At 38.0% G+C, this 24,389-nt stretch overlaps 1 protein-coding gene across 2 annotated transcripts in view; it reads left to right on the top strand.

Annotated features, from left to right (window-relative positions):
- Window positions 1-24,389, top strand: part of LOC126480993 (glycerol kinase-like) — a 168,300-nt gene that overhangs the window by 87,135 nt on the left and 56,776 nt on the right. For both annotated transcript variants that reach the window (XM_050104437.1, XM_050104436.1), the window contains exon 9: window positions 12,613-12,818. In XM_050104437.1, the coding sequence (XP_049960394.1) occupies window positions 12,613-12,818 (206 nt within the window). The remainder of the gene's footprint in view (window positions 1-12,612; window positions 12,819-24,389) is intronic.

Below are 24,389 nucleotides of genomic sequence, written 5' to 3'. Positions count from 1 at the left end.
TCCATGTGGTTTCTCGCTGTCTAGGCGATGATTCCTTTGCTGCTCTGGGTCCAAGAAAAGGTGCGGGTTTTTTAATTATTACTGGACTGTCGAAAAATGACGCAGTATTCCACGGTTTCTTTGTATCAAAAACACATTTATTGCCAACACTATATACACAACTACACTCAACCGTGGCCAACACTCAAGTGGCCGAAAACCCGTTGTAGACCAAAGATCACGATCATAAGCTACAAAGAACATACAGTTCCAATATCGATTATTGATCGCAACACCTAACTTAGTATTATCTTAAGCAAAAGCTTTTTTAACACGACTTCAGTGTATAATAAAATAAAATGACGTCTATTTGTCAGTTCCATTACAATAGCCCCCCAAGAATTTTGTAAGTATGAAAATGCGAACAAAATTCTGACACCAGAATAATGGAACTGCCAAGAATATGTTTTTAAATAAATTAAAATTTTTAATAGGACTGTTTCCTTTGAATTATGCTAACACTGAAATTGTTATACTCAGTAAAGGAAAACATACAATTTTTAACCTTAGAGTAAATGAAATATGAAAGAAGATTCACAATTTTCACTTAGAAGGGTCCATAATGTTGTAGCACTTCACATGAAACCATTGAAAGACTGTAACTTTTAACTCCAGGCTTGTTTTATTTTCTTTTGTTGCCCACTTTTCACACTACTCACAGTCTGTCCCACATTTTCCATCTGCACATAGGTGGCTTCTGTTAAAAGGTCTGATTTCTGCTTGTCCTGCAGTGCGTCTGTTTCCAAAGCTTAGCTGTTTGTATCGCTTCATTGACTATAAAGCCATGTTATCTAAAAATCACATACAGAGATCACCTTTTGGTTACATAATGTTTATATGTAAGTACATGGTTAGGATACATAGTTAACCGTCTGGTAATGTTTATCTAGTGGGAGAAGTTTACAGTATCTGTCTGAGTAATACTACACAGATATGAACTGGTCAAAAAAAAGATTCTTTAAATACTAATAAATTCAATAAACATGTAATACAAATGCATTAACATATTGGGTGTAAAATATCTTATCACAGAGACATTACTCCAAGGATAAAAAAATTCAATTGTTTTCAAAAGTAAAGTTACAGGCAGTTTGTTACGAGGATTCATATTCACAGTAAAAGTGCAAAGGTAGAATCATGGATGAAAGTTTTGGAATGGTATGTATTTATCAAAATTAAAAAATATTACTGCCTTTGCATTTGCAGTGGTTGAGAGAGAAATATACAGTAAATCATGTGGTTTACTGAAAATGATTGTCTCCTTGTAGAGTTGGACATTTCAAGCACTTATGTGTGTAGTAATTAGGACTCTGCCTTTAAGAGTAAAAAATTTAAAAAACTTAATTGTTGCAAGACAGATTTAGTGCTGATTAGTGGCTTGCATTTTACATGACGTCTCAACAAGTGTGGTGTGAGAGTTACACAAACTAAAATTACACAAATTATTAAACATAAATCAAATTGCATAAACATACAGAAATATCAAAAACTAACATGGCTAGAATATTACACAGAAAATTCATTGCAAACACTTCATACAGTGAATACATATTAAACAAATAATAAACATTTTCAAGGGCACAAAACTGTATCAAAATCAGACAATTTTTTATATACAAAATTTCTAGTGAAAAACTTTTGTTTGAGTCACCTTTTAACTTTCTCAGGCTAGTCTTATCCCTTTTGTTTATACAATTTCAACGAAACAATATTCCTCAGCCCGAGAACTTTCCTGGATTTAGGATACACCAACCGGTATGCATTTGGGTGTGGATGCTCTGCAATCTCGAATGGACCCATGTATATATCAAAGAATTTCTTTATTTCAGAAGTTAGAATTTTTGATTTCTCATGTGTTTTTACTAAAACATAATCTCCTACTTTAAACTTGGATGCTTTGATCTTGCCATCATCTCGTCTTCTTCTAATTTCCCCCTGTTTTATCATTGTTTCTTTGACTATGGCTTCACGTTCATGCATAGTCATCATTGTACGTGGTAGAAATTCTATGAGTTCAGTGATAATGTTGTCTGGTTTTAGATGAAACATAGTTTCATAAGGTGAAAATCCTGTGGAAGTGTGCTGCAAGCTGTTCATAACATCTTCAAAGTCTCGTACATGGTCGTACCATGTAGGATGTTTGACTGCAATATGTACGACATAAGCCACCAATCTCACGCATATACCTCTCAGCTGGGTTTGACGATGGATTATATACAGATATTTGAACATGTTTGATTCCCGATTTATCAACAAAGGCTTTCCAAACTTTTGACGAAAACTGAGAACCGTTATCCGACAAGATTGCTTTTGGTTTACCAACATTTAAGAAATAGTCTTTTTCAACTTTTGTAACTATCTCTTTACCTGTGGCTTTTCTGACAGGATACAACTTGATTAGTTTAGTAAATACATCTACCATGACAAAAATGTAGCAGTGGCCACTCCTACTCCTTGGAAGAGGCCCACGGAAATCGACAGCAACTAAGTCTAGAGGTTGTACAGGAATAATGTTTTGCATTTCACCTTGACATTTTCTGTTACTTACTTTGACTCGTTGGCACTTATCACAAGTTGACGATTCTTTTCTAACTTTCTTGGCCATATTGTAGAGTATATGTTTTCTTGTAATTTCTGCATACACTTCTGTATGCCACAATGACCATAGCTCTCATGAGTATATCTAATTAACCTCTCAGCTTCCTCCTCAGGCCAGCACAGTTTCCAATTGTCCGAGTCTTCATCAGTTCTCCTAAACAGAGTACCTTTAAACACCTTATAGTACTTATCTAATTTTTCATAGTTCTTTTTCCCTAAACAGCTCTTTACTAATTTCCAATTTGCATCACGGTTCTGGTTCCTCCTGATTTTATCACACAATTATCTAACAACTTTTTCATCTGGGACCCTTTTAATATACCTCATTTTAAACTGATTTTCTTCATTCTGATCAAAAATTTCTGTTTCCCCTCCTACTGGTAGCCTTGATAGAGCATCCGCAACTATGTTGTCAGTGCCTTTAATATACTTAATTTCAAAGTTGAATTGTTGTAAATACAACGCCCATCTTGTAAGCCTATCATGATAGAGCTTGCATTCCTGTATATAGCTTAAGGCTTTATGATCAGAGTATACTATTACCTTATGTCCAAGTAAATAGGTCCTGAATTTTGAAAATGACCACTGTATGGCTAATAGCTCTTTTTCTGTTACTGTATAGTTCTTTTCATGCTTCAGTAACATTCTGCTTGCAAATGCAATTGTAGCATGAACTGTCTCCCCATTGACTTCTTTTACTTGAAATAATTCAGCACCTAGCCCATAATCACTGCTGTCAGTATGTAAACAGAAAGGTAAATTGAAATCTGGTCTGTGTAACAGGTTCTGGTTATTCAGTTCCTTTTTTATTATGTCGAAAGCCTCTTGACAATCTTTACTCCATATCCAAACAGTGTCCTTCTTTAACAAGTTACTTAGACAGGGTGTGTTTAAGCTTTGTTTACTTACAAATTTTCTGTAGAAGCCACATAGCCCATAAAATGATTTCAGTTGTTTTCTGTTACGGGGTATAGGAAACTCTGCAATAGCTTTAATTTTGTCTGGATCAGCCAAAATTCCTTTTTCTGTTATGACATGTCCCAAAAATTTTAACTCAGGTACTGCAAATTTGCACTTTTCTAGTTTTAGTGTCATTCCCCCTCTTCTAAGTTTCTCACATGCCTGTCTTAAAAGCCCAAGATGCTCATTCCAATCTTGTCCAGTTACTAAAATGTCATCTACATAAATCACTAATTTGGATACAAGTTCCTGCCCAAGCACATGGTCTAAAGCTCTAATGAATTCTGCTACCGATGAGTTCAAGCCAAATAGGACTACACAATACTGATAGCAACGGCCATTGTAAAGAAAAGCAGTGTATTTCCTAGATTTGGGTGCCAGGGGTACTTGGTGAAAGCCTGAGGTTAAGTCTAGACTTGACATTAATTTTATGTCCTTGAACTTGTGCAACAGCTCATCAATGTTTTCAGGGTGGTCTGTTTCCCTGTATAAGATCTTGTTTAAAGGCCTGGAGTCAAGAACTATTCTCACTCCCCCACCCCTCTTTGACACAACTACCAGAGGGTTATTATAAGCACTGATACTCCTTTCAATAATGCCACACACTTCCATCTTATGTAATTCTTTCTCAACTGCTGTACGTTTTGCTATGGGCACACCATATGGTTTTATGACAAATGGGTCATGTGGTCTTACTTGCAAAGTACATTCGTAACCCCTAACTTTCCCTGGAATGTTGCTAAAGACATCACTGTATTCCCATAACAAAGACTCCAGTTCCTGTTTTTGCTCATTGCTTAGACCGCTAGCTTCGGAAATCTTTGTGTTTACCAGTGTGTTGAAATCTACTTCACTTAAAACTAGCTCTGTTATGTGTTTGTCAACATATCTTTTCTCCTTTACAAGATTTATAGTGTTAAATTTATCATTACACAAACTGTATTTGATCTGACAAACTCGGTGGAGATACACCCCCCATTTGGTGGTGTTATGATAAGTTTTTGTCCTCCCCAGTCAAATCTTGCATCTACACTCTGAATCCATGACATCCCAAGAATACAGTCCTCACTGAGGCCTGGTATAATTAGGCATCCATGTGTAAATGTGACTCCCTCAATTGTAAAAGATAACAAAGTTTGTCTTTTCACAGTTTTACTATGTTTTCCTGTAGCCCCTCTTATTTTCACCCCAATGACTGGCATTTCAATGTAATCTTTCTCGCACTTCAGCTTTTTGCTTAGAATTTCAGATATTCCTGACACCTGACTCCCTGTGTCTATAAGGCACTTGCCTTCCCAGGTACCAACTTTTGCTCTAAGAACGGACTACCTATATCATCACCTTTTTCAGGCTGAACATATTCATACAATAAATCATTTTGAATTTCACTGAAACAATGACTTTCTGACTTACAAGTACCTATATTACTGTCACCTTTATTATCTACGGTCATTACATTAATACACACATCATTAGCACTGTCGCTTGCATTGATAATTTCATTGATCCAAATATTTTCACCCATATAACATTGCTCACCACTAAGGTATTTATCCTTCAGTTGTTCAACAATAATATGTTTAGTGTTTTGCCACCAATCAGGATATAATATTTGAGACATATTAAGAATCATTTTTCTAAAATTGCTATCATTTTTAATTGCATCACTATTTAGCGACATATTATAAAGAAATAATTCACCTTTGTTCATTGCAAATGGTAGCCTACTTGCACGGTCAGTTTTACTGTTCAGGGAATCTTTATCAACTGCCCAGGTTCCTTCATAAGATGTTGGATTACAGAGCCTATTGGTTGTGACACTAGCATTAACACCACTTAAACTGTTAATAACATCCTTGGGTACATCTACAACATGCATATCAGTTTCTCCCACAACACCTAATGCCTCCATTTCCTCTTTCAAGCAAACAAAATGTTTTTCACCATCATCAAGTATCATTAAATCTTCATTTTCCCAAATACTACAATCATCAACCTCTCTCTCCCGAAAACTTAAAATGTTGCTTTCACACCCAAGTTTGCTCATTAAATCAGTGTCAACAATTTGCTCACCTGGTTCCTTCATCAGTGCATCAATTCCTAAATCATTTAAATCGTTAACCTGCTGGTCCTCTGACAAACTACAAGCTTCTGCCCATTCATAAAATTCAACTAAGTCAATTATTTTCTGTGGCTCTTTATTATAACCAATGTGTTCATTCTTAACAGGTACTGTGTTTAGAGGGTAGTACACATTCATAAGATAACTACTCATTACTTGAGACGTATCTCTTGGTGCAACGTAGTCACTGTTATTGGTCCATCTATTATCTATGCTTTTCGCCCCTACCTTGTGGACCGACAATGGAGCGCATGCTAGCTTTTTACTTCATGACTTCCCATAGCATTTTCGCTCCTGGTGTCACTATGTTCACGCCAATTCCTGTTTTCAGACTCCCTGTTATTACTTCTGTTTCAATTGTTCCCAGATTGTCCTCTTGAATGGAAATTATAGTTTTCCCTTGAATGGAAATTATTATTAATATTGTGACTATTTTGTTCCCTATGATGAAAACTATGGTTGTTAGGCCTACCGTTTTCCCTCCTGTTAAAATTAGTGTTTCCCCAACTATGATCCCCACCTCTTTGTGCGTGATTGAAATAGTTTTTTGGTTTCCCCACTGTGTCTATAATCCTGTCAAGTTTGTCCACATAGTTTAAAAATTGTTCAATGTTGTCATCTGGTCCATACACTAGGTCCCATTGCACATCTGTTGGCAACCTTCTCTTTAAAGCATCTATCTGTGTGAGCTCATCAAAGGGTTTACTCAAATGTACAAGTTTCTTCAGTTGATTCTTACAAAACTGTTTCATAGTCCCCTGTGTTTCTCTATAATTTGGTCCATTCAGGAACTCGCTCTTTATCCTGGCTTGTTCAGTTTCTGACCAGAACCGTTTTAAGAACTCAATTTCAAATTCTGCATAAGACATGTCCGTAGAAAAATTTTGATTGGCCCATGGCAAAGATTCCCCCTCCAAAAATTTTTTAACAAACTTAATTTTGAAACTTTCACTCATATTGGGCAAAAAATTGTCTCTACAACTCTGCAGAAAGTCAACAGGATGCAAACTACACTCATTAGAAAAGTTTTTAAATGGAATATTGGATAATAAGGTACATGTGTTCATAGAAAAATTTTTGGTAGCTACATCATTGCTAAATATTTCAAACTTTTGGTTTAACTCTGATACTGTACTTTTTAATTCACTAACATCTGTCTTAGTTTCAATCTCGTGGAGTTTTACTGTGTTACTGACTGTTTCCACTTTATCATTCACAACATTTAGTTTCGAGTCTACTCTACTTTCAAGATCTACTGCCACAGCTTTTACATTTACACAAACTGTATCTATTTGACTATTAACATTAACAAAACACTTTGCAATTTTCTGTCTGTGACCAGTTTATTTTTTACAGACTGAATTTTGTTACTCAGACTAGATTTTACTTCTCCCACTTTAGATTCTACCGCCAAAATCTTTGTTTCTGCCTTGCTAAGTTTCTTGTCTATCATTGATATATCGTTGCGAAGTTTATTACCCCAAAGTAAGACATTATCAAATTTTTTGTTCATAGCTCCCTCTAGACGTGACACTTTCTGATTTATAACACGAAAACTGTCCGCGACCGTGTGATTCATGCTTTGCAATTGTTCTTCATTAGCTTGTAAGCGGGCTGCAATAATCTGATTTAAAGCTAACGATTGTTCCATCATTTGTAACAACGATTTAATGTCCGACGTCTCACGTTCTGATGAATTAAGACTTTGATCCGCTTCTTTGACTGACTCATCTTCCGTTTTTATCGGCATGTCTACGTCCCCAAAGACTAACAAATTTTCACAATCCTGCTCGGATTCAGCACCACTTTCCTCTTTCACAGTGGTCATTTTCGTGAAATTTCACACACAAAATAATAAAAGGAATAAACAGCACTACACAAATGTACTTATCTTTTAAGTCTGGGTCCTCACACGTGTCGTCAGTCCACTTTATTGCTTCGTTTCGTGTCCCTTGACTTCCATGTATAGCACTTCTTCGTACCACGTGGTCATTAGACTTCTGCACAACAGATTTCGTCAATCCAGTACATATAAATGTCTTAATCCCGGCAAAGAGCCCCCAGTAGTCATGAACCCGCTCTACTGTGCAGGAAAAGTTATCTCCATAAGGACACCGTTACGGTGTGGCTAATGGCTGTATAGTACTTTAGTAGAGCTGGCCATGATGTCTCCTTTGTTGATGCTGCTGAGTCTGCATTGTCCATGTGGCTTCTCGTTGTCTAGGCGATGATTCCTTTGCTGCTCTGGGTCCAAGAAAAGGTGCGGGTTTTTTAATTATTACTGGACTATCGAAAAATGACGCAGTATTCCACGGTTTCTTTGTATCAAAAACACATTTATTGCCAAAACTATATACACAACTACACTCAACCGTGGCCAACACTCAAGTGGCCGAAAACCCGTTGTAGACCAAAGATCACGGTCATAAGCTACAAAGAACATACAATTCCAATATCGATTATTGATCGCAACACCTAACTTGGTATTATCTTAAGCAAAAGCTTTTTTAACACGACTTTAGTGTATAATAAAATAAAATGACGTCTGTTTGTCTGTTACATTACAAGTTCACGATAATTGTTATGAGCGAACGGGATTCTCTTTCTTCTATACTGATCAGAGTGTGGTTAGCTACCATGAAATACAACTTTAATATACCTTCACAGCATTTTTCTCTACTCCGTATCACAAGCATTTCCATCATGTAATCATCTTGGCCTGTCACAAAGCCAGTCAGAACTTTTCCACAATTGTGCACGTGGTTGCCATTTAACCCTTCAATTGTACAGGTTGCTTGCCACCAACTTTTGTCCTTGAATATTTTGCACCACATCCAAAAAAGGAAACATATTTTTCCCCTGGTAAATTGTGTTGGCAAGGAGGCCTTTGGAATAGTGGAGCTCACAATAACTAATATTTCTTGGGGAAAGGGGGGGGGGGCAGTGGTAAAGGAGTGGCCCTTTGTCCCATCAGCCTTTGGTGTACTCCTCCAAAAGCTCTTCACTTTCAGTCTTGTGTTCCCTTCTTACACTTTCAAACTGCGTGTCCTTCTACTCTGCAGGTAAACGTCAAATGCTTTTCGTATGAGAAGTTGTACTTTATTGCCTGTTCTCATGATAGCTGATTTCCCACAATTTGTGATTAATTTGAGGTCTCTGTAGCTCTTCAAAAAATTGAATTGCTGTTTATATTGCTTCTCCATTTGTTTTACAACATGCCAATCGTACTACTCAGTCGAGTTCAACCTGGAGCCCTTTCAGAAAATGTATCTAATGCCATTTGTCCAGAGCTTCTAACAGTTTTGTCCCATTGTGTGAATTGTCTTCCTGAGCTCATACATATTAGCATTAGTTTTTCTAATGCAATTCACAAATTATTGGGTGGATTCTCTGTCCAAAATAAGCATACTATGCAGTTGTGTCATGTAAAACCTCACAGTGTTTTTCCTCTTGTAGTGTGACTGTTTAAAATTGCAATAAGTAACTGCATGACTGGACATAGAATCAAGTGTAATAAAGTCAAGTACTTCATCTTGGATTGACAATTTGGCCACAGTTTCTTTGTCAGAGTTTCTCCAAGATGCTAAATTTGCTGCATTCTCAAGTTTACTGAAAGCATGTGAACATACTTATCTGATCTTTTATGAAAAACTAGAACTGTGCACTTTCATTGGTCATACTCCGAGGCAGCTATTTACTTGACCTGCGTCCTTTCTACCTCTTGTAGCTCCTTTTAACTGACAAATTTCTGAGTGTTATTGCTCTGTAAGCTTGTAAATCCACACCTTGCTGTGTATCTGTCATTACTGATTATCCGGATTCTCTAGTTAATAAAAATTTGTCATCATTGCAATTCACATACCCACCAAGCAAAGCCAGTGTTTGCGGCACTCCTGTCTTCACTGCTGGGTCTTGCTCTGCTGCATTACTGAAGAAAAATGCTTCAATGGAAGAATGTTGTCTGCATCAGCCTACATTTGGATACCACACACAAATTTTCACAAACATTACTGGTCACTGCTTCACCCAATGGAAACTTGTCAGTTTTCTTCCCTCCTCAGGAGTAGTGATGGGTAAAGGAACACTGAGGGTCCTACATCGGCCAACATTTTATGTGGTACATCATGCAGAATGAGCAGTGGTGGTTGTGGGCTCATGAAGAGTAAGCAAGTGATCGATACTAATAGCAAATAGTCCAGTTATTGCTCATGTCTACTGACTTAACCTGGTACTGATGTCAGTGGTGGCAACAACACCACAACAGACAACCAGCAACTTTGATTCTACACAGACAGCTTTTTGGGACTAAAATGGAGTCAGCTGACAGGAATGTGCATACTGAATGCTATGAGGAGACACTCCCACCCTACTTCTGTGGGCTCTTCCACTTCTGAAATTTTGTATATTGAATGTGGAAAATTTTAAGTTTTAATACATGATTTGTTTATTGGTTCAAGTCTTCAACAGATCTGTATTTACTTATTTCTGAATACAAAATATTACTTTTGATAAAGATACTATAAGGATATACATCAAGCATACTGAAACATCAGTCTTTGTTATAATTGATGATCTACATTTTAAAATTTGGTGTGGTTATTACTGGAGTTCAGATTTACATAAAATGACATAAAATCTTAAAACTTTACAATTTTATGCCATGAACACAAAGAATAAAATTGTTCCATGGCTGCATTTGGACATGACAGAATCAAACTTCCTGGCAGATTAAAACTGTGTGCTCGACCGAGACTCGAACTCGGGACCTTTGCCTTTCGCGGGCAAGTGCTCTACCATATGAGCTACCGAAGCACGACTCAGGCCCGGTACTCACAGCTTTACTTCTGCCAGTACCTCGTCTCCTACCTTCCAAACTTTACAGAAGCTCTCCTGCGAAACTTGCAGAACTAGCACTCCTGAAAGAAAGGATATTGCGGAGACATGGCTTAGCCACAGCCTGGGGGATGTTTCCAGAATGAGATTTTCCCTCTGCAGCGGAGTGTGCGCTGATAAAGTTTGGAAGGTAGGAGACGAGGTACTGGCAGAAGTAAAGCTGTGAGTACCGGGCGTGAGTCGTGCTTCGGTAGCTCAGATGGTAGAGCACTTGCCCGCGAAAGGCAAAGGTCCCGAGTTCGAGTCTCGGTCGGGCACACAGTTTTAATCTGCCAGGAAGTTTCATATCAGCGCACACTCCGCTGCAGAGTGAAAATCTCATTATGACAGAATCAGTTGTACATTCATTATTTCAGCATATTTATCTCAAAAAAGGAATCAAAAAAGAATTAATTTAACCTCACATCACAAAAATTACAATGTGAAATAATTGATACCATACTGCAACAATAAAGAAAGAGACAGATACCCAACGGCAAAAATTCCATACACCTACAAACATTATATGTTATTATATATTTAATTTATCAGAAATGTTCATTGCAGCATATGCTCCACTACAGAGTAGAAAAGTGTCGTGTAATTCATAGTATTCTTCTAGCTCCACACATGTAATTCAGTATGTATTTATTAACAAATCATTGTACATAGGAATCAGTTGTGGATGTTTGACAAAACACAGCACACTCACTTCTTTCAATTGCTTATTCATACAACTTTCTGTTTCAGAAACAGCAAAATTATGTAGAAACTAAAGCTTTTCTTGAGAGTCCTTGATAGCCATCCTTATCTAGAAACATGTACCAGTCAGGTTACAAGTTTTGTTATGATGTCAGTAAATTGAGACATGAGCTTGTGCACCATAGTTTTCCATGTACCTTGACCTCACCCATAGCAAGAATTAGTAGCTGCCAATTCTTTTTGGCTCATGTACATTAAACTCTTCCAATACATATTACTCTTGTATTACCCATATTCTTAACTTTTTGTTCCTTCAAAAAGTATGTACCATATTTTCTTAGATAAATGTAACTGTGATGAAACTAAAGACATATTTAGTTTTTTATATTGTGATCCCCATCAAATATCAATGAAATATGACAAAAAAATGGCAAGAATAAATGTTTTCATAAGAGATTATTTCTTCTCTCTTCAAAGTTTACTTAGCAGTTACTTTGTGGCTCCTTCCTCCCAAATGTCTTGTGATGGAAAACAGTCCAGGTATGACTGAGCCTCACTGGGTAAATAATCTTTGTTCATTGTAATCATTGTGCCAGTATACATGGATTAGATGCTGACACTACATCTCTAAATTCACAGTTGAAACCAGTGTCCAATCCTCAGTTTATTTTGTCAGTAAATGCTTTCACTTCAATCCTTGGTTTATTTTGTCAATGAATGTTTACACCAAAGGTTAAATTTAAATTTTAGTTTCTACATCAATTAGCCCTCTAATAATCAAACAATGGAAAATCCAGGAAGGAATGTACCGATATTATGAAAAGGAAAGTTGCCACTCACCATATAGCAGAGATGCTGAGTCGCAGATAGGCACAACAAAAAAGACTGTCACAATATAAACTTTGTCAAAAATAGACAACAGACACACAAACACACACACGCACACGCACACATGCAAACGAAACTCGCAAACACAACTGCAACCTCTGGCAGCTGAAGCTAGAAGTGTGGCATCAGGTTGGTCTGTCTCATCTTGGGGTCTGGGTGACTTGACTTTGCAGCCCAACCTTCCAAAACCTGTCTGTCTTTCCTCAGTGATGAAGGAGTTTAAGGTTCCAGAAGCTAGGAAATAATTTTTGGACTTTTATTTCGTCTCTCAGGAATAATAGTACTTTATCTCCTGAAGATAAATGAAGTCCAGCCATATTGCCTCCTTGTCATTTACAGTTTTCTTAAGTGAATTCTCTTTTTTGTAACTTTTCTAACTTTGAGTGTAAGATTAACATGAAGGAAGAAAATGAATATTATTATTATTTCAGTGTTATATGCGGCCTGTCAGAAGAAACAACTAAAGCAGATATTGTGAAGGCTGCTATGGAAGCAGTATGCTTTCAGACACGAGACATCTTAAATGCTATGAATAAAGATTGTGGAATTCCACTAACAAGACTTCTTGTGGATGGTGGTTTAACTGTAAATGATACAATTATGCAGCTGCAGGCAGATTTGTGTGGAATCCCAGTTGGTATGTATCACATCAAACTGTTTTGTGTTGTAAATTATGTCATATTTGTGGATACCCTGAAGCTTAATTTGCATGTGTCTGTATGAGGAAGCTAGTTTTTGCTATTGTGTTGATGTCCAGTAAAGTTTGTAAAATTCAGTTTTGAAGCTTCAGCTCCAACTGTGATGACTAGGTAACTATTCCTGTACAAATCTAGTTGGAGGCAATATGAAACACTACATTCATGTTCGTGAGAAACGCTATAGCATATTGGTTTATATATCCGTAAATGCCCCTTGTGTCAATAAGTTTGTTCCACTCAAGATGTGTACTAGTGCTCCATCTACAATGACCCTGTGTTTGAAGGAACAACAGGTTGTATATATTTTGCAATTACAGTTACACATGTCCATTCAGTAAGCACATTGCTATGATATGGAATAAGTCAAGTTTTACAAGGCACAATTACAATGATTTCAGTACACGAAGCATAATAATGATAATTGTAGACAGTTATGTAAGACATTTACATTTGGTGTACATTTAAAATGGGACAAATACACTGAAGGACACATCCAAATTCTTTCTCCATCCTTGTACAATCAGAGTTTGTGTTCTGTCTCTGTCGAACCGGTCATAGAGAGACAGAAACTGTAATTTTCTTTCCTTCCTTAAATCATAATATTAATTACTACGTCTTACTCATGGGCACAGGAGCTGTAAATGATTTGGCAGATATTAGCAAGAGTGAATTGTGAAGGAATGGAAGAAGAAGGTAGATCAATTAATATAGTTGACATTCATTTACATATCTAACATTCATCTTTGCTGTGGCATCTCAAAGAAAATAAATATTAATAAACTCAGTAACACTGTGATTGGTATAAAGCTTTTCAGCACCATTTCAAAATTGAGACAGACTTTAAAAATGTATGAAGTTTATACTATTGTGTAACAATCAATCAGAGCTGTTTTTTTAATGTTTTATTTGCCACTATGGTTTTGAGCGATGGCTCATTCTCAAGTGATATCTAGATACAACCAGATTATTATCAGTGGGTGTACGAGACGAGTCCCCCCCCCCCCCCCCCCCCGTCCCCTCCTCCCTCTATGGCCCTACCCCCAACACACACACACACACACACACACACACACACACACACACACACACATACACATACATACCATATTGTACACCAAGCACAGCATAACCACTTCACATCTGGGCCTGTAGTCCGAGAGTAAGTAATGGATTCTCTGCAGCATTCTGTGTCATCCCACACAATTGGTCAGAGACTAACAGCCAACAGACTTAGGAATTACCTTCACTTGCATAGGCTACCAGTAACACCATACCACAAATGGCCACATTTGGAATGGTTTCATGACTCTGAATCATGGACTGTTGATGAGTGACACCACATTACGTTCACTGGCGAATACAGCGGTGGCCGTGGCCGTGGTAGAGGTCCCATTCTTCCACTGTTTTGGAGAGAGACTGGCGTTACTCTTGCTGTCATGGTGGAGGGGGTCCATCAGGTATGACTTCTGGTAGTGATTGAGAAAACTCTGATGGCATAACAGTATGTCATTGACATCTGTCACCTCTCATGAACAGTATCAGGGTTCCGTCTTTCAATAGGGTAATGCTCAACAACACATAGTACATGTCTCTATGAACTGTCTGCTTGATGTAGAAGTACTTCCATTGCCAGCAATATCCTCAAACATGTTCCCGGATAGAACATGGGACCAGCTTCCATATCAAATCAGTCCCAGTGCCATTATCCAGGATATCAATGACTTTGTACAACAGTTGTGAGCCAGCTTGCCTCAGGAGAAAAGGCAACAGCTTTATGCCACCCTCCCCATCTGAATCATTCATTTCATTTCCTCCTCATATTCAGAGCGATTCACTTTGATCTTTTATATTTTTTGTGTCAGAAACTGTATGGTTTTTAGTTGTTCTTCAGTTATGACCTAGTTTTGTTTTGTCATACTTATGCAGGAATATTATAATATTGATTTACATCAAAGGTATAAATTAAAAAAAAAAAAAAAAAAAAAAAAAAGAAACAAAAACTATATCATTGACACACAAACCGATATTGTAACAATCATGCACAACCATGATGAAACAAACGTAGATCGTAATTGAAAACTAATATTTAAGATCTTATACCACAAGTAAATCTTGTGGAAGCAACCAAAATTGTACATTTGTATCCAGATACGTGGATGTACATGTCAATAATAGCCTGATTATGTCCAGGTACCACTTGAGAACGAGCCATTGCTCAGAACTGTTAGTGGTAAGTAAAATATACGAAGAGTAGCTGAGATGGATTTTTGTTACAATGTTAGACATTTCATATAATTTGTTGGGGTGCATAGCAGTACACACAAGAAATATTCAAGAGTTCTGAAACTAATAAAAGTTTAAGGATGACAAAGAGATTGTGAAGAAGCTCATAACTTCATTAATCTTTTAAATATAGACAATACTGGCGAAGAGTAACTATTTGTGTTTAAGAATGGCAACTGAGAACAAAATAATTATTGTAAGTGTTCATTTTTTTGTGCTTTTTGGAATTTAAGGCACCATAGTCAGGTGAGATGGTTAAAATAGAGTGAAATATGTGTTGATGGTGATGGTACACAGAAAAAAAAAGCTCACTCTCAGGTTATCTTTCACAAGGTTTCTGTACAAAAAGGTTGTGCCACCAAAAATGTCATCTCTTTGTGGTGCTCTCCCTATTATAGAGAGTTTTGCATACATCACCTTTTGTACTTTCAGTTGCATTTTTGGGGGACTACTGTTAATACCTCCCCCATGAACCATGGACCTTGCCGTTGGTGGGGAGGTTTGCATGCCTCAGCGATACAGATGGCCGTACCGTAGGTGGAACCACAATGGAGGGGTATCTGTTGAGAGGCCAGACAAACGTGTGGTTCCTGAAGAGGGGCAGCAGCCTTTTCAGTAGTTTCAGGGGCAACAGTCTGGATGATTGACTGATCTGGCCTTGTAACATTAACTAAAACTGTGCTGGTACTGCGAACAGCTGAAAGCAAGGGGAAGCTACAGCCGTAATTTTTCCCGAGGGCATGCAGCTTTACTGTATGGTTAAATGATGGTGGCGTCCTCTTGGGTAAAATATTCCGGAGGTAAAATAGTCCCCCATTCGGATCTCCGGGCGGGGACTACTCAAGAGGATGTCGTTATCAGGAGAAAGAAAACTGGCGTTCTACGGATCGGAGCGTGGAACGTCAGATCCCTTAATCGGGCAGGTAGGTTAGAAAATTTAAAAAGGGAAATGGATAGGTTAAAGTTAGATATGGTGGGAATTAGTGAAGTTCAGTGGCAGGAGGAACAAGACTTTTGGTCAGGTGAATACAGGGTTTTAATACAAAATCAAATAGGGGTAATGCAGGAGTAGGTTTAATAATGAATAGGAAAATAGGAATGCGGGTAAGCTACTACAAACAGCATAGTGAACGCATTATTGTGACCAAGATAGACACGAAGCCCATGCCTACTACATTAGTACAAGTTTATATGCCAACTAGCTCTGCAGATGGTGTAGAAATTGATGAGGTGTATGATGAGATAAAAGAAATGATTGAGGAAGTGAAGGAGACGAAAATTTAATAGTCATGGGTGACTGGAATTCAACAGTAGGAAAAGGGATAGAAGGAAACATAGTAGGTGAATATGGATTGGGGTAAGAAATGAAAGAGGAAGCCCCCTGGTAGAATTTTGCACAGAGCATAACTTAATCGTAGCTAACACTTGGTTCAAGAAGGTTGTATACATGGAAGAATCCTGGAGATACTGACAGGTATCAGATAGATCATATAATGGTAAGACAGAGATTTAGGAACCAGGTTTTAAATTGTAAGATATTTCCAGGGGCAGATGTGGACTCTGACCACAATCTATTGGTTATGAACTGTAGATTAAAACTGAAGAAAGAGCAAGAAGGTGGGAATTTAAGGAGATGGGACCTGGATAAACTGAAAGAACCAGAGGTTGTACAGAGTTTCAGGGAGAGCATAAGGGAACAATTGACAAGAATGGGGGAAAGAAATAGAGTAGAAGAAGTTGGGTAGCTCCGAGGGATGAAGTAGTGAAGGCAGCAGAGGATCAAGTAGGTAAAAAGACGAGGGCTAGTAGAAATCCTTGGGTAACAGAAGAAATATTGAATTTAATTGATGAAAGGAGAAAATATAAAAATGCAGTAAATGAAGCAGGTAAAAAGGAGTACAAACGTCTCAAAAATGAGATTGACAGGAAGTGCAAAATGGCTAAGCAGGGATGGCTGGAGGACAAATGTAAGGATGTGGAGGCTTATCTCACTAGGGGTAAGATAGATACTGCCTACAGGAAAATTAAAGAGACCTTTGGAGAAAAGAGAGCCACTTGTATGAATATCAATAGCTCCGATGGAAACCCCGTTCTAAGCGAAGAAGGGAAAGCAGAAAGGTGGAAGGAGTATATAGAGGGTCTATACAAGGGCGATGTACTTGAGGACAATATTATGGAAATGGAAGAGGATGTAGATGAAGATGAAATGGGAGATATAATACTGCGTGAAGAGTTTGACAGAGCACTGAAAGACCTGAGTCGAAACAAGGCCCCGGGAGTAGACAACATTCCATTAGAACTACTGACAGCCTTGGGAGAGCCAGCCCTGACAAAACTCTACCATCTGGTGAGCAAGATGTATGAGACAGGTGAAATACCCTCAGACTTCAAGAAGAATATAATAATTCCAATCCCAAAGAAAGCAGGTGTTGACAGATGTGAAAATTACCAAACTATCAGTTTAATAAGTCGCAGCTGCAAAATACTAATGCAAATTCTTTACAGACAAATGGAAAAACTGGTAAAAGCCGACCTTGAGGAAGATCAGTTTGGATTCCGTAGAAATGTTGGAACACGTGAGGCAATACCAACCCTACGACTTATCTTAGAAGAAAGATTAAGGAAAGGCAAACCTATATTTCTAGCATTTGTAGACTTAGAGAAAGCTTTTGACAATGTTGACTGGAATACTCTCTTTCAAATTCTAAAGGAGGCATTGATAAAATACAGGAAGCGAAAGGCTATTTACAATTTGTACAGAAACCAGATGGCAGTCATAAGAGTTGAGGGGGCATGAAAGGGAAGCAGTGGGTGGGAAGGGAGTGAGACAGGGTTGTAGCCTCTCCCCGATGTTATTCAATCTGTATATTGAGCAAGCAGTGCAGGAAACAAAAGAAAAATTCGGAGTAGGTATTAAAATCCATGGAGTAGAAATAAAAACTTTGAGGTTCGCCGATGACATTGTAATTCTGTTGGTTGGTTGGTTTTGGGGGAAGAGACCAAACAGCGAGGTCATCGGTCTCATCGGAGTAGGGAAGGACAGGGAAGGAAGTCAGCCGTGCCCTTTCAGAAGAACCATCCCGGCATTTGCCTGGAGCGATTTAGGTAAATCACGGAAAACCTAAATCAGGATGGCCGGACGCGGGATTGAACCGTCGTCCTCCCGAATGCGAGTCCAGTGTGCTAACCACTGCGCCACCTCGCTCGGTGTAATTCTGTCAGAGACAGCAAAGGACTCAGAAGAGCAGTTGAACGGAATGGACAGTGTCTTGAAAGGAGAATATAAGATGAACATCAACAAAAGCAAAACGAGCATAATGGAATGTAGTCGAATTAAATTGTGTGATGCTTAGGGAATGAGATGCTTAAAGTAGTAAATGAGTTTTGCTATTTGAGGAGCAAAATAACTGATGATGGTCAAAGTAGAGAGGATATAAAATGTAGACTGGCAATGGCAAGGAAAGCGTTTCTGAGGAAGAGAAATTTGTTAACTTTGAGTATAGATCTAAGTGTCAGGAAGTCGTTTCTGAAAGTATTTGTATGGAATGTGTGAAACGTGGACGATAAATAGTTTAGACAAGAAGAAAATAGGTGCTTTCGAAATGTGGTGCTACAGAAGAATGATGACGATTAGATGGGTAGATCACATAACTAATGAGGAGGTATTGAATAGAATTGGGGAGAAGAGAAATTTGTGGCACAACTTGACTAGGAGAAGGGACCGGTTGGTAGGACATTTTCTGAGGCATCAGGGGATCACAAATTTAGGTTTGGAGGGCAGCGTGGAGGGTAAAAATCATAGAGGGGACCAAGAGATGAATACACTAAGCAGATTCAGAACGATGTAGGTTGCAGTAAGTACTGGGAGATGAAGAAGCTTGCACATGATAGAGTAACATGGAGAGCTGCATCAAACCAGTCTCTGGACTGAAGACCACAACAACAACAATGAAGGTATAAGTATATGGGATAAGTTCACAGATATGTGAGTGGCTTGAAGACTTCTCGCATAATTGAACCCAGTATGTTGTCCTCAGTGGCGAACGTTCATTGGAGACAAGGGTATTGTCAGCAGTGCCCCAGAGAAGTGTGATAGAAATGCTGTTGTTCTCTATATACATAAATTATTTGACGGACAGGATGGGCAGCAATCTGTGGTTGTTTGCTGATGAAGCTGTGGTGGATGGTAAATTGTCAAAGTTGAGTGATGGTTTGAAGATATAAGAAGACTTAGACAAAATTTCTAGTTGGTGTGATGAATGACAGCTAGCTCTAAATGTGGAAAAATGTAAGGTAATGCACAGTAAGTAGGAAGAAAAGTATTTGTGTGGAATGTAGCTATGTATGGATGTGGAACATGGACAATAAATAGTTAAGAGAATAGATACTTTCAAAATGTGGTGCTGCAGAAGAATACTGAAAATTAGATGAATAGATCATGTATCTAATGAAAAGGTACCGAATAGAATTGGAGAGGAGAGAAATTTGTGGCACAACTAGACCAGAAGAAGGAATCTGTTGGTAGGACACATTCTGAGGCATCAAGGGATCACCAATTTAGTACTGGAGGGGAGCGTGGAGGGTAAAAATCATATAGGAAGGCCAAGAGATGAATACACTAAGCAGATTCAGAAGGATGTAGCCTGCAGTAGGTACTCAGAGATGAAGAAGTTTGCACAGAATAGAGTAGCATGGAGAACTCCATCAAACCAGTCTCTAGACTGAAGACAACAACAACAACAACAACAACAACAACAATAGGAAGATCAAACCTGTAATGTTTGGCTACAGAATTAGTACTGTCCTGCTTGACACAGTTAAGTTGTTTAAATATTTTAGTGTAATGTTGCAAAGTGATATGAAATGGAATGAGCATCTGAGAACTGTGGTAGGGAAGGCGAATGGCCACCTTCAATTTATTGGAATAATTTTAGGAAAGAGTGGTTCACATGTAAAGGAGATTGCATATAGGATGCTGGTGGACCTAGTCTTTAGTACTGCTTGAGTGTTTGGGATCCATACCAGGTCGGATTGAAGGAAGACATCAAAGAAATACAGAGGTGGGCTGCTAGATTTGTTACCAGTGGGTTTGAACAACATGTAACTGTTATGAAGATGCTTTGAGAACCCCTGTGGGGAGGGAGACATTATTTTCAAGAAACACTATTGAGAAAATTTAGAGAACTGGCATTTGAAGCTGACTGCTAAACGACTCTACTGCTGCCAACATACATTGCACGTAACGATCATGAAGATAAGATGATAAATTAGGGCTCATACAGAGGGATATAGACAGTCAGTTTTCCCTTGCTCTACTTGTGAGTGGAGAGTGGAACAGGAAAGGAAATGACTGGGTACCCTCCACCATGCACCGTATGGTGGCTTGTGAAGTATCAATGTAGATGACCATTCCCCCCCCCCCCTCCCCCCCCAATAGTTTTTTTTTACGCAGTCTGTTATTGTGAAAGATAGTAGTTACTCCTCTTCTCTCTGTAACTTGGAGAAACAAAATCCTAAACCACATTAGTTGGTACTGAACTAATGAACCCAGCAAGATAGATCCAATTTACCCCAAAGAAACTGCTTCCCTGTTACCAATTAGACAACCATACTTCAGCAGCTATCAACTAGTTACCTCCAAACCATAAACTCAACTGGTCTAAAAAACCAATCTTATGCTGAGTTTGAAGTACAAGAAACAAAGGCACAACATTATTTGCACTTTCTAGCAATGATTGGTTTATGAAATGGCTGCTGTTGATTTCTTAACAGCCAGCTTTGATGCTGTGGATGTTCATTACTGTCTATGGCATGTACTCCAGATTTATGTATAATTTCACTGTTCAGAAAAGCTGGAAGCTTCTGCTTCCCCCATAAACTTCTTTAACATTAAAATAAAATTTTCATATTAATTTCAGTTTTAATAACAATCTTTATATTTATTAATCAAACAATGGAAAATCCAGTATGGAATGTAACAGTATTATGAAAAGAAAAGTTGGCACTCACCATATAGTGGAGATGCTGAGTCACAAACAGGCACAACAAAAAGACTGTCACAAATAAATGCCACAAATATTTTGTGCCTAACTGCGACTCAGCATCTCAACTATATGGTGAGTGGCAACTTTCCTTTTCATTATATTTTAATTTATTATTTAGCTAAACATTTTTCTGTAGGTAAGGTGCTACAGCAGCTTTGTATGTGGTACACTATACTTATTTTGGCCTGTTGCACACTGTACAAAGAGGGTTTGGCTGTGTCACAGGGGAATCTCAGTACACATGATTTATGAACAATTCTGTAAAGCCTTGCTAGATTACCAGTAGTTGCTGGAGTATGGTGGTAAATACATTGCTTGACAATAAATGTTTAGTAGGTGATGTCTCAGGTGAATACACATGTCAGAAGAAGCAGTGAGACCATTATTCTACACAGAAGACTTCCTCATTTCTCATCATATGTGACCATGCTCTGGCACATGGAATTATGGCATCAAGAAGTGTGTGATGATGATGATCAGATTGTCTCAGTACATAGGAGTCCAAATTAATCTTTGCTCCATTGGTGCCTCACACTGCCACATTTTTTGTGTGTTTTGCTGCTCAACAATGCATGTTGCTTGATTGTAGTCAGCATGATAGTATACAACATAGAGCCAAGTGTGAAGAATGGGTTGAAGCGAGATGTGTGTGTATAGCTTTCTGTTGTCTCACTTTTCCTACTAAGCAAATCTTTGAGGTTTGATTATCTCTGGACAGTGTAAGCCTAAATTGTAGAATGCATGATGGAAGCCTGGTCCACAGCAGACAGCATCAAATTGTTGATGTAAATTGATACAGTATTTCAGTCTCAAACTAACTCTACTGGTGAAGCAGTACAGTCTGTTGCGAGCATGCGAATAAAATGATGGACGTCACATGTTGTGAACACTGTGTGTAATCCACTGCATGCTAGCTGCTTTGTACGTTTCTCTTCTGTCCACTGGTTCCTAGCACCCACAAGTGTTGCAGCAGCATGCTCTGCACAAATAGAAATGTTAAGCTGTGAATAATGTATTTCCTTTAGACATATCAATCTGCCATATTCAAACCTGCTCACATTGCTGTGATATACTGTGCTGCTACAAGACCAAGTATGAGTGTAACATAAACATCATTATACATTCTATACTTTTGATGCAGTTATTTTTCTGAGAAAAATTTTCTTATCAAGTATGCAGAGAATGTGGCAATTGATATGGTAACATACTTGTAAGATAGCTGCTACTAATTATTTGTTTACACTGTTGCTGTAGTGCTTACAGTAGTGTGCTTTATATTCAGTGCCGAAGATATTATTCAGCTTCAGAAATTTATTAAATTATTTTTCGTAGTCTGTAATGTATACAGTACTTGTGTGTACTTTCTCCTTCTATCATATTCATATAAAATTTAAGTTTATTTTAAAACCTTGTTAGTATTTCAGGTTGTCTTTATTTTCATTAAACATGATGATTAGTACCAAAATATAACCTCTGCTTTTCCATGTCTCTTAGCTTTATGAAAAAATGTTCTTTTCCTTTCTTAAAGAAAATAGGATATTCTGGCAACTAATTCATTTTCAGACTTCATTCATAAAATATTTCTTATCACTTTTTTGTAGAAGTAGCAAAACTAAAAATTTTTTGGTATCATGATCAGTGTTATACGATTCCCAAATAAGTCCTATGACATGCAACCACTCGGTATATATACAAATGGGCAACTAACTGTAGTACAACATGTCAACATGTTTATTGCAAGTTATTTTCTTCTTCTGCTGCTACTGCTTCTACTACTACTACTACTACTGGTCGCTGGCTAAATGTGACAGTCTGACCAGTGCAGCGATGGTCCTCACCTAGTGAAGTACACTAAGCTGTGTTGCTCTGATCGCCACTCATTCAGCATTTAGTAATTATTTCTAAATTATAATTGACAAAAATTCGTTAAATGTGTTTTATAAACAAATTTTACCCTAATTACTGAGGGAGCTTGCGCACTAAAACAGACCGATGACCTCAGCAGTTTGGTCCCTTAGAACTTCCACAAAACCACTTCTACAAATAATCAAGAAAATATAGGGTTCTGCTGTATCATACACAATTTTCTTCTTCAACATCCATACATGTTTTGCTGAACTTTCACCATGCTCAGTGTTGTAACAGGCAAAAATTTTGCGTGATAATGTCAAGTTTTGGGCTTATGTTAATTACATTCACAACATTATTAACAGAATATATATCTTAATACTACATACTGATTTTTGTGTAGTTGTCTTTGTCTGCAGTACAGCTGATATTTTGCTGCAGTTTGTCATTTGCAACTAATCGGGATCTCTTGCTCCTTTTACTGTCGAAGATGCATCTGGCACGTGCTTTCACATTCTCAGTTCATTTGATAATAGGCTAGGTGGTGCTTTGGTAAGACAACAGGTTCACATTTTGGGGAAATGAGGTTAAATCCACCATGTGACCATCCAGATTCATGTTTAAGTTGATTTATGTTAATTGCTTAGATGAATGCCAGGAAGGTTCCTTTGGAAGGGATGTGGTTAATTTCCTTCCCTACTCTTCTTCGATCTACATCTGCCCTTCACAAACTACAGCAAAATGCAGGATGCAGGGTACTTCCTGTTGTACCACATATTAGAGCCTCTATCCATTTCATTTGTGTATGGAGTGGAGGAAGAATGAGTGTTTCAGTGCCTCTGCATTTGCTGTAAATAGTCTCACCTTTTCTTCATGGTCACTATGGAAGTGATATATAAAGGAGGCAGCAGAATATTGTTGACACAGCAAAGGGGAATAAGACTTGGCCATAAATAATTGTATAATGAAGTGTTTGCGCAACACAGATACTTAACAGTATATTCTTTATTCATATTTAAATTAGTTACATTTTTAAGGGTGGACCAACTTAATTAATTAGACCTCCCCAGATAACCACGCACATTACAGCACCCACTTCTGAGGCGTGAGGAGGTGCACCAATCCTGGATCAAATCTGCCTAGCAGACTAATAATGAGGGCTGGTGTGCTGTCCAGCCTGGCATTTTCCACATCCAACTAGCTGAATACCATACTGGTACACACTTACACTTTCAAACACAGTTGTGTGATTCGCAAACATTTAGAAAATATTCTCAAACTTGCACATGAGAGAACTCTAGATGCAGAGAGAAGGTGTACGAAAGCTCTGTCCTT

Source organism: Schistocerca serialis, chromosome 5 (genome assembly GCF_023864345.2).
Source record: "Schistocerca serialis cubense isolate TAMUIC-IGC-003099 chromosome 5, iqSchSeri2.2, whole genome shotgun sequence".
Lineage (NCBI taxonomy): Eukaryota > Metazoa > Arthropoda > Insecta > Orthoptera > Acrididae > Schistocerca > Schistocerca serialis.
The sequence above is the reverse complement of the archived record's forward strand: the minus strand, read 5'-3'. Positions and strand labels throughout refer to the sequence as shown.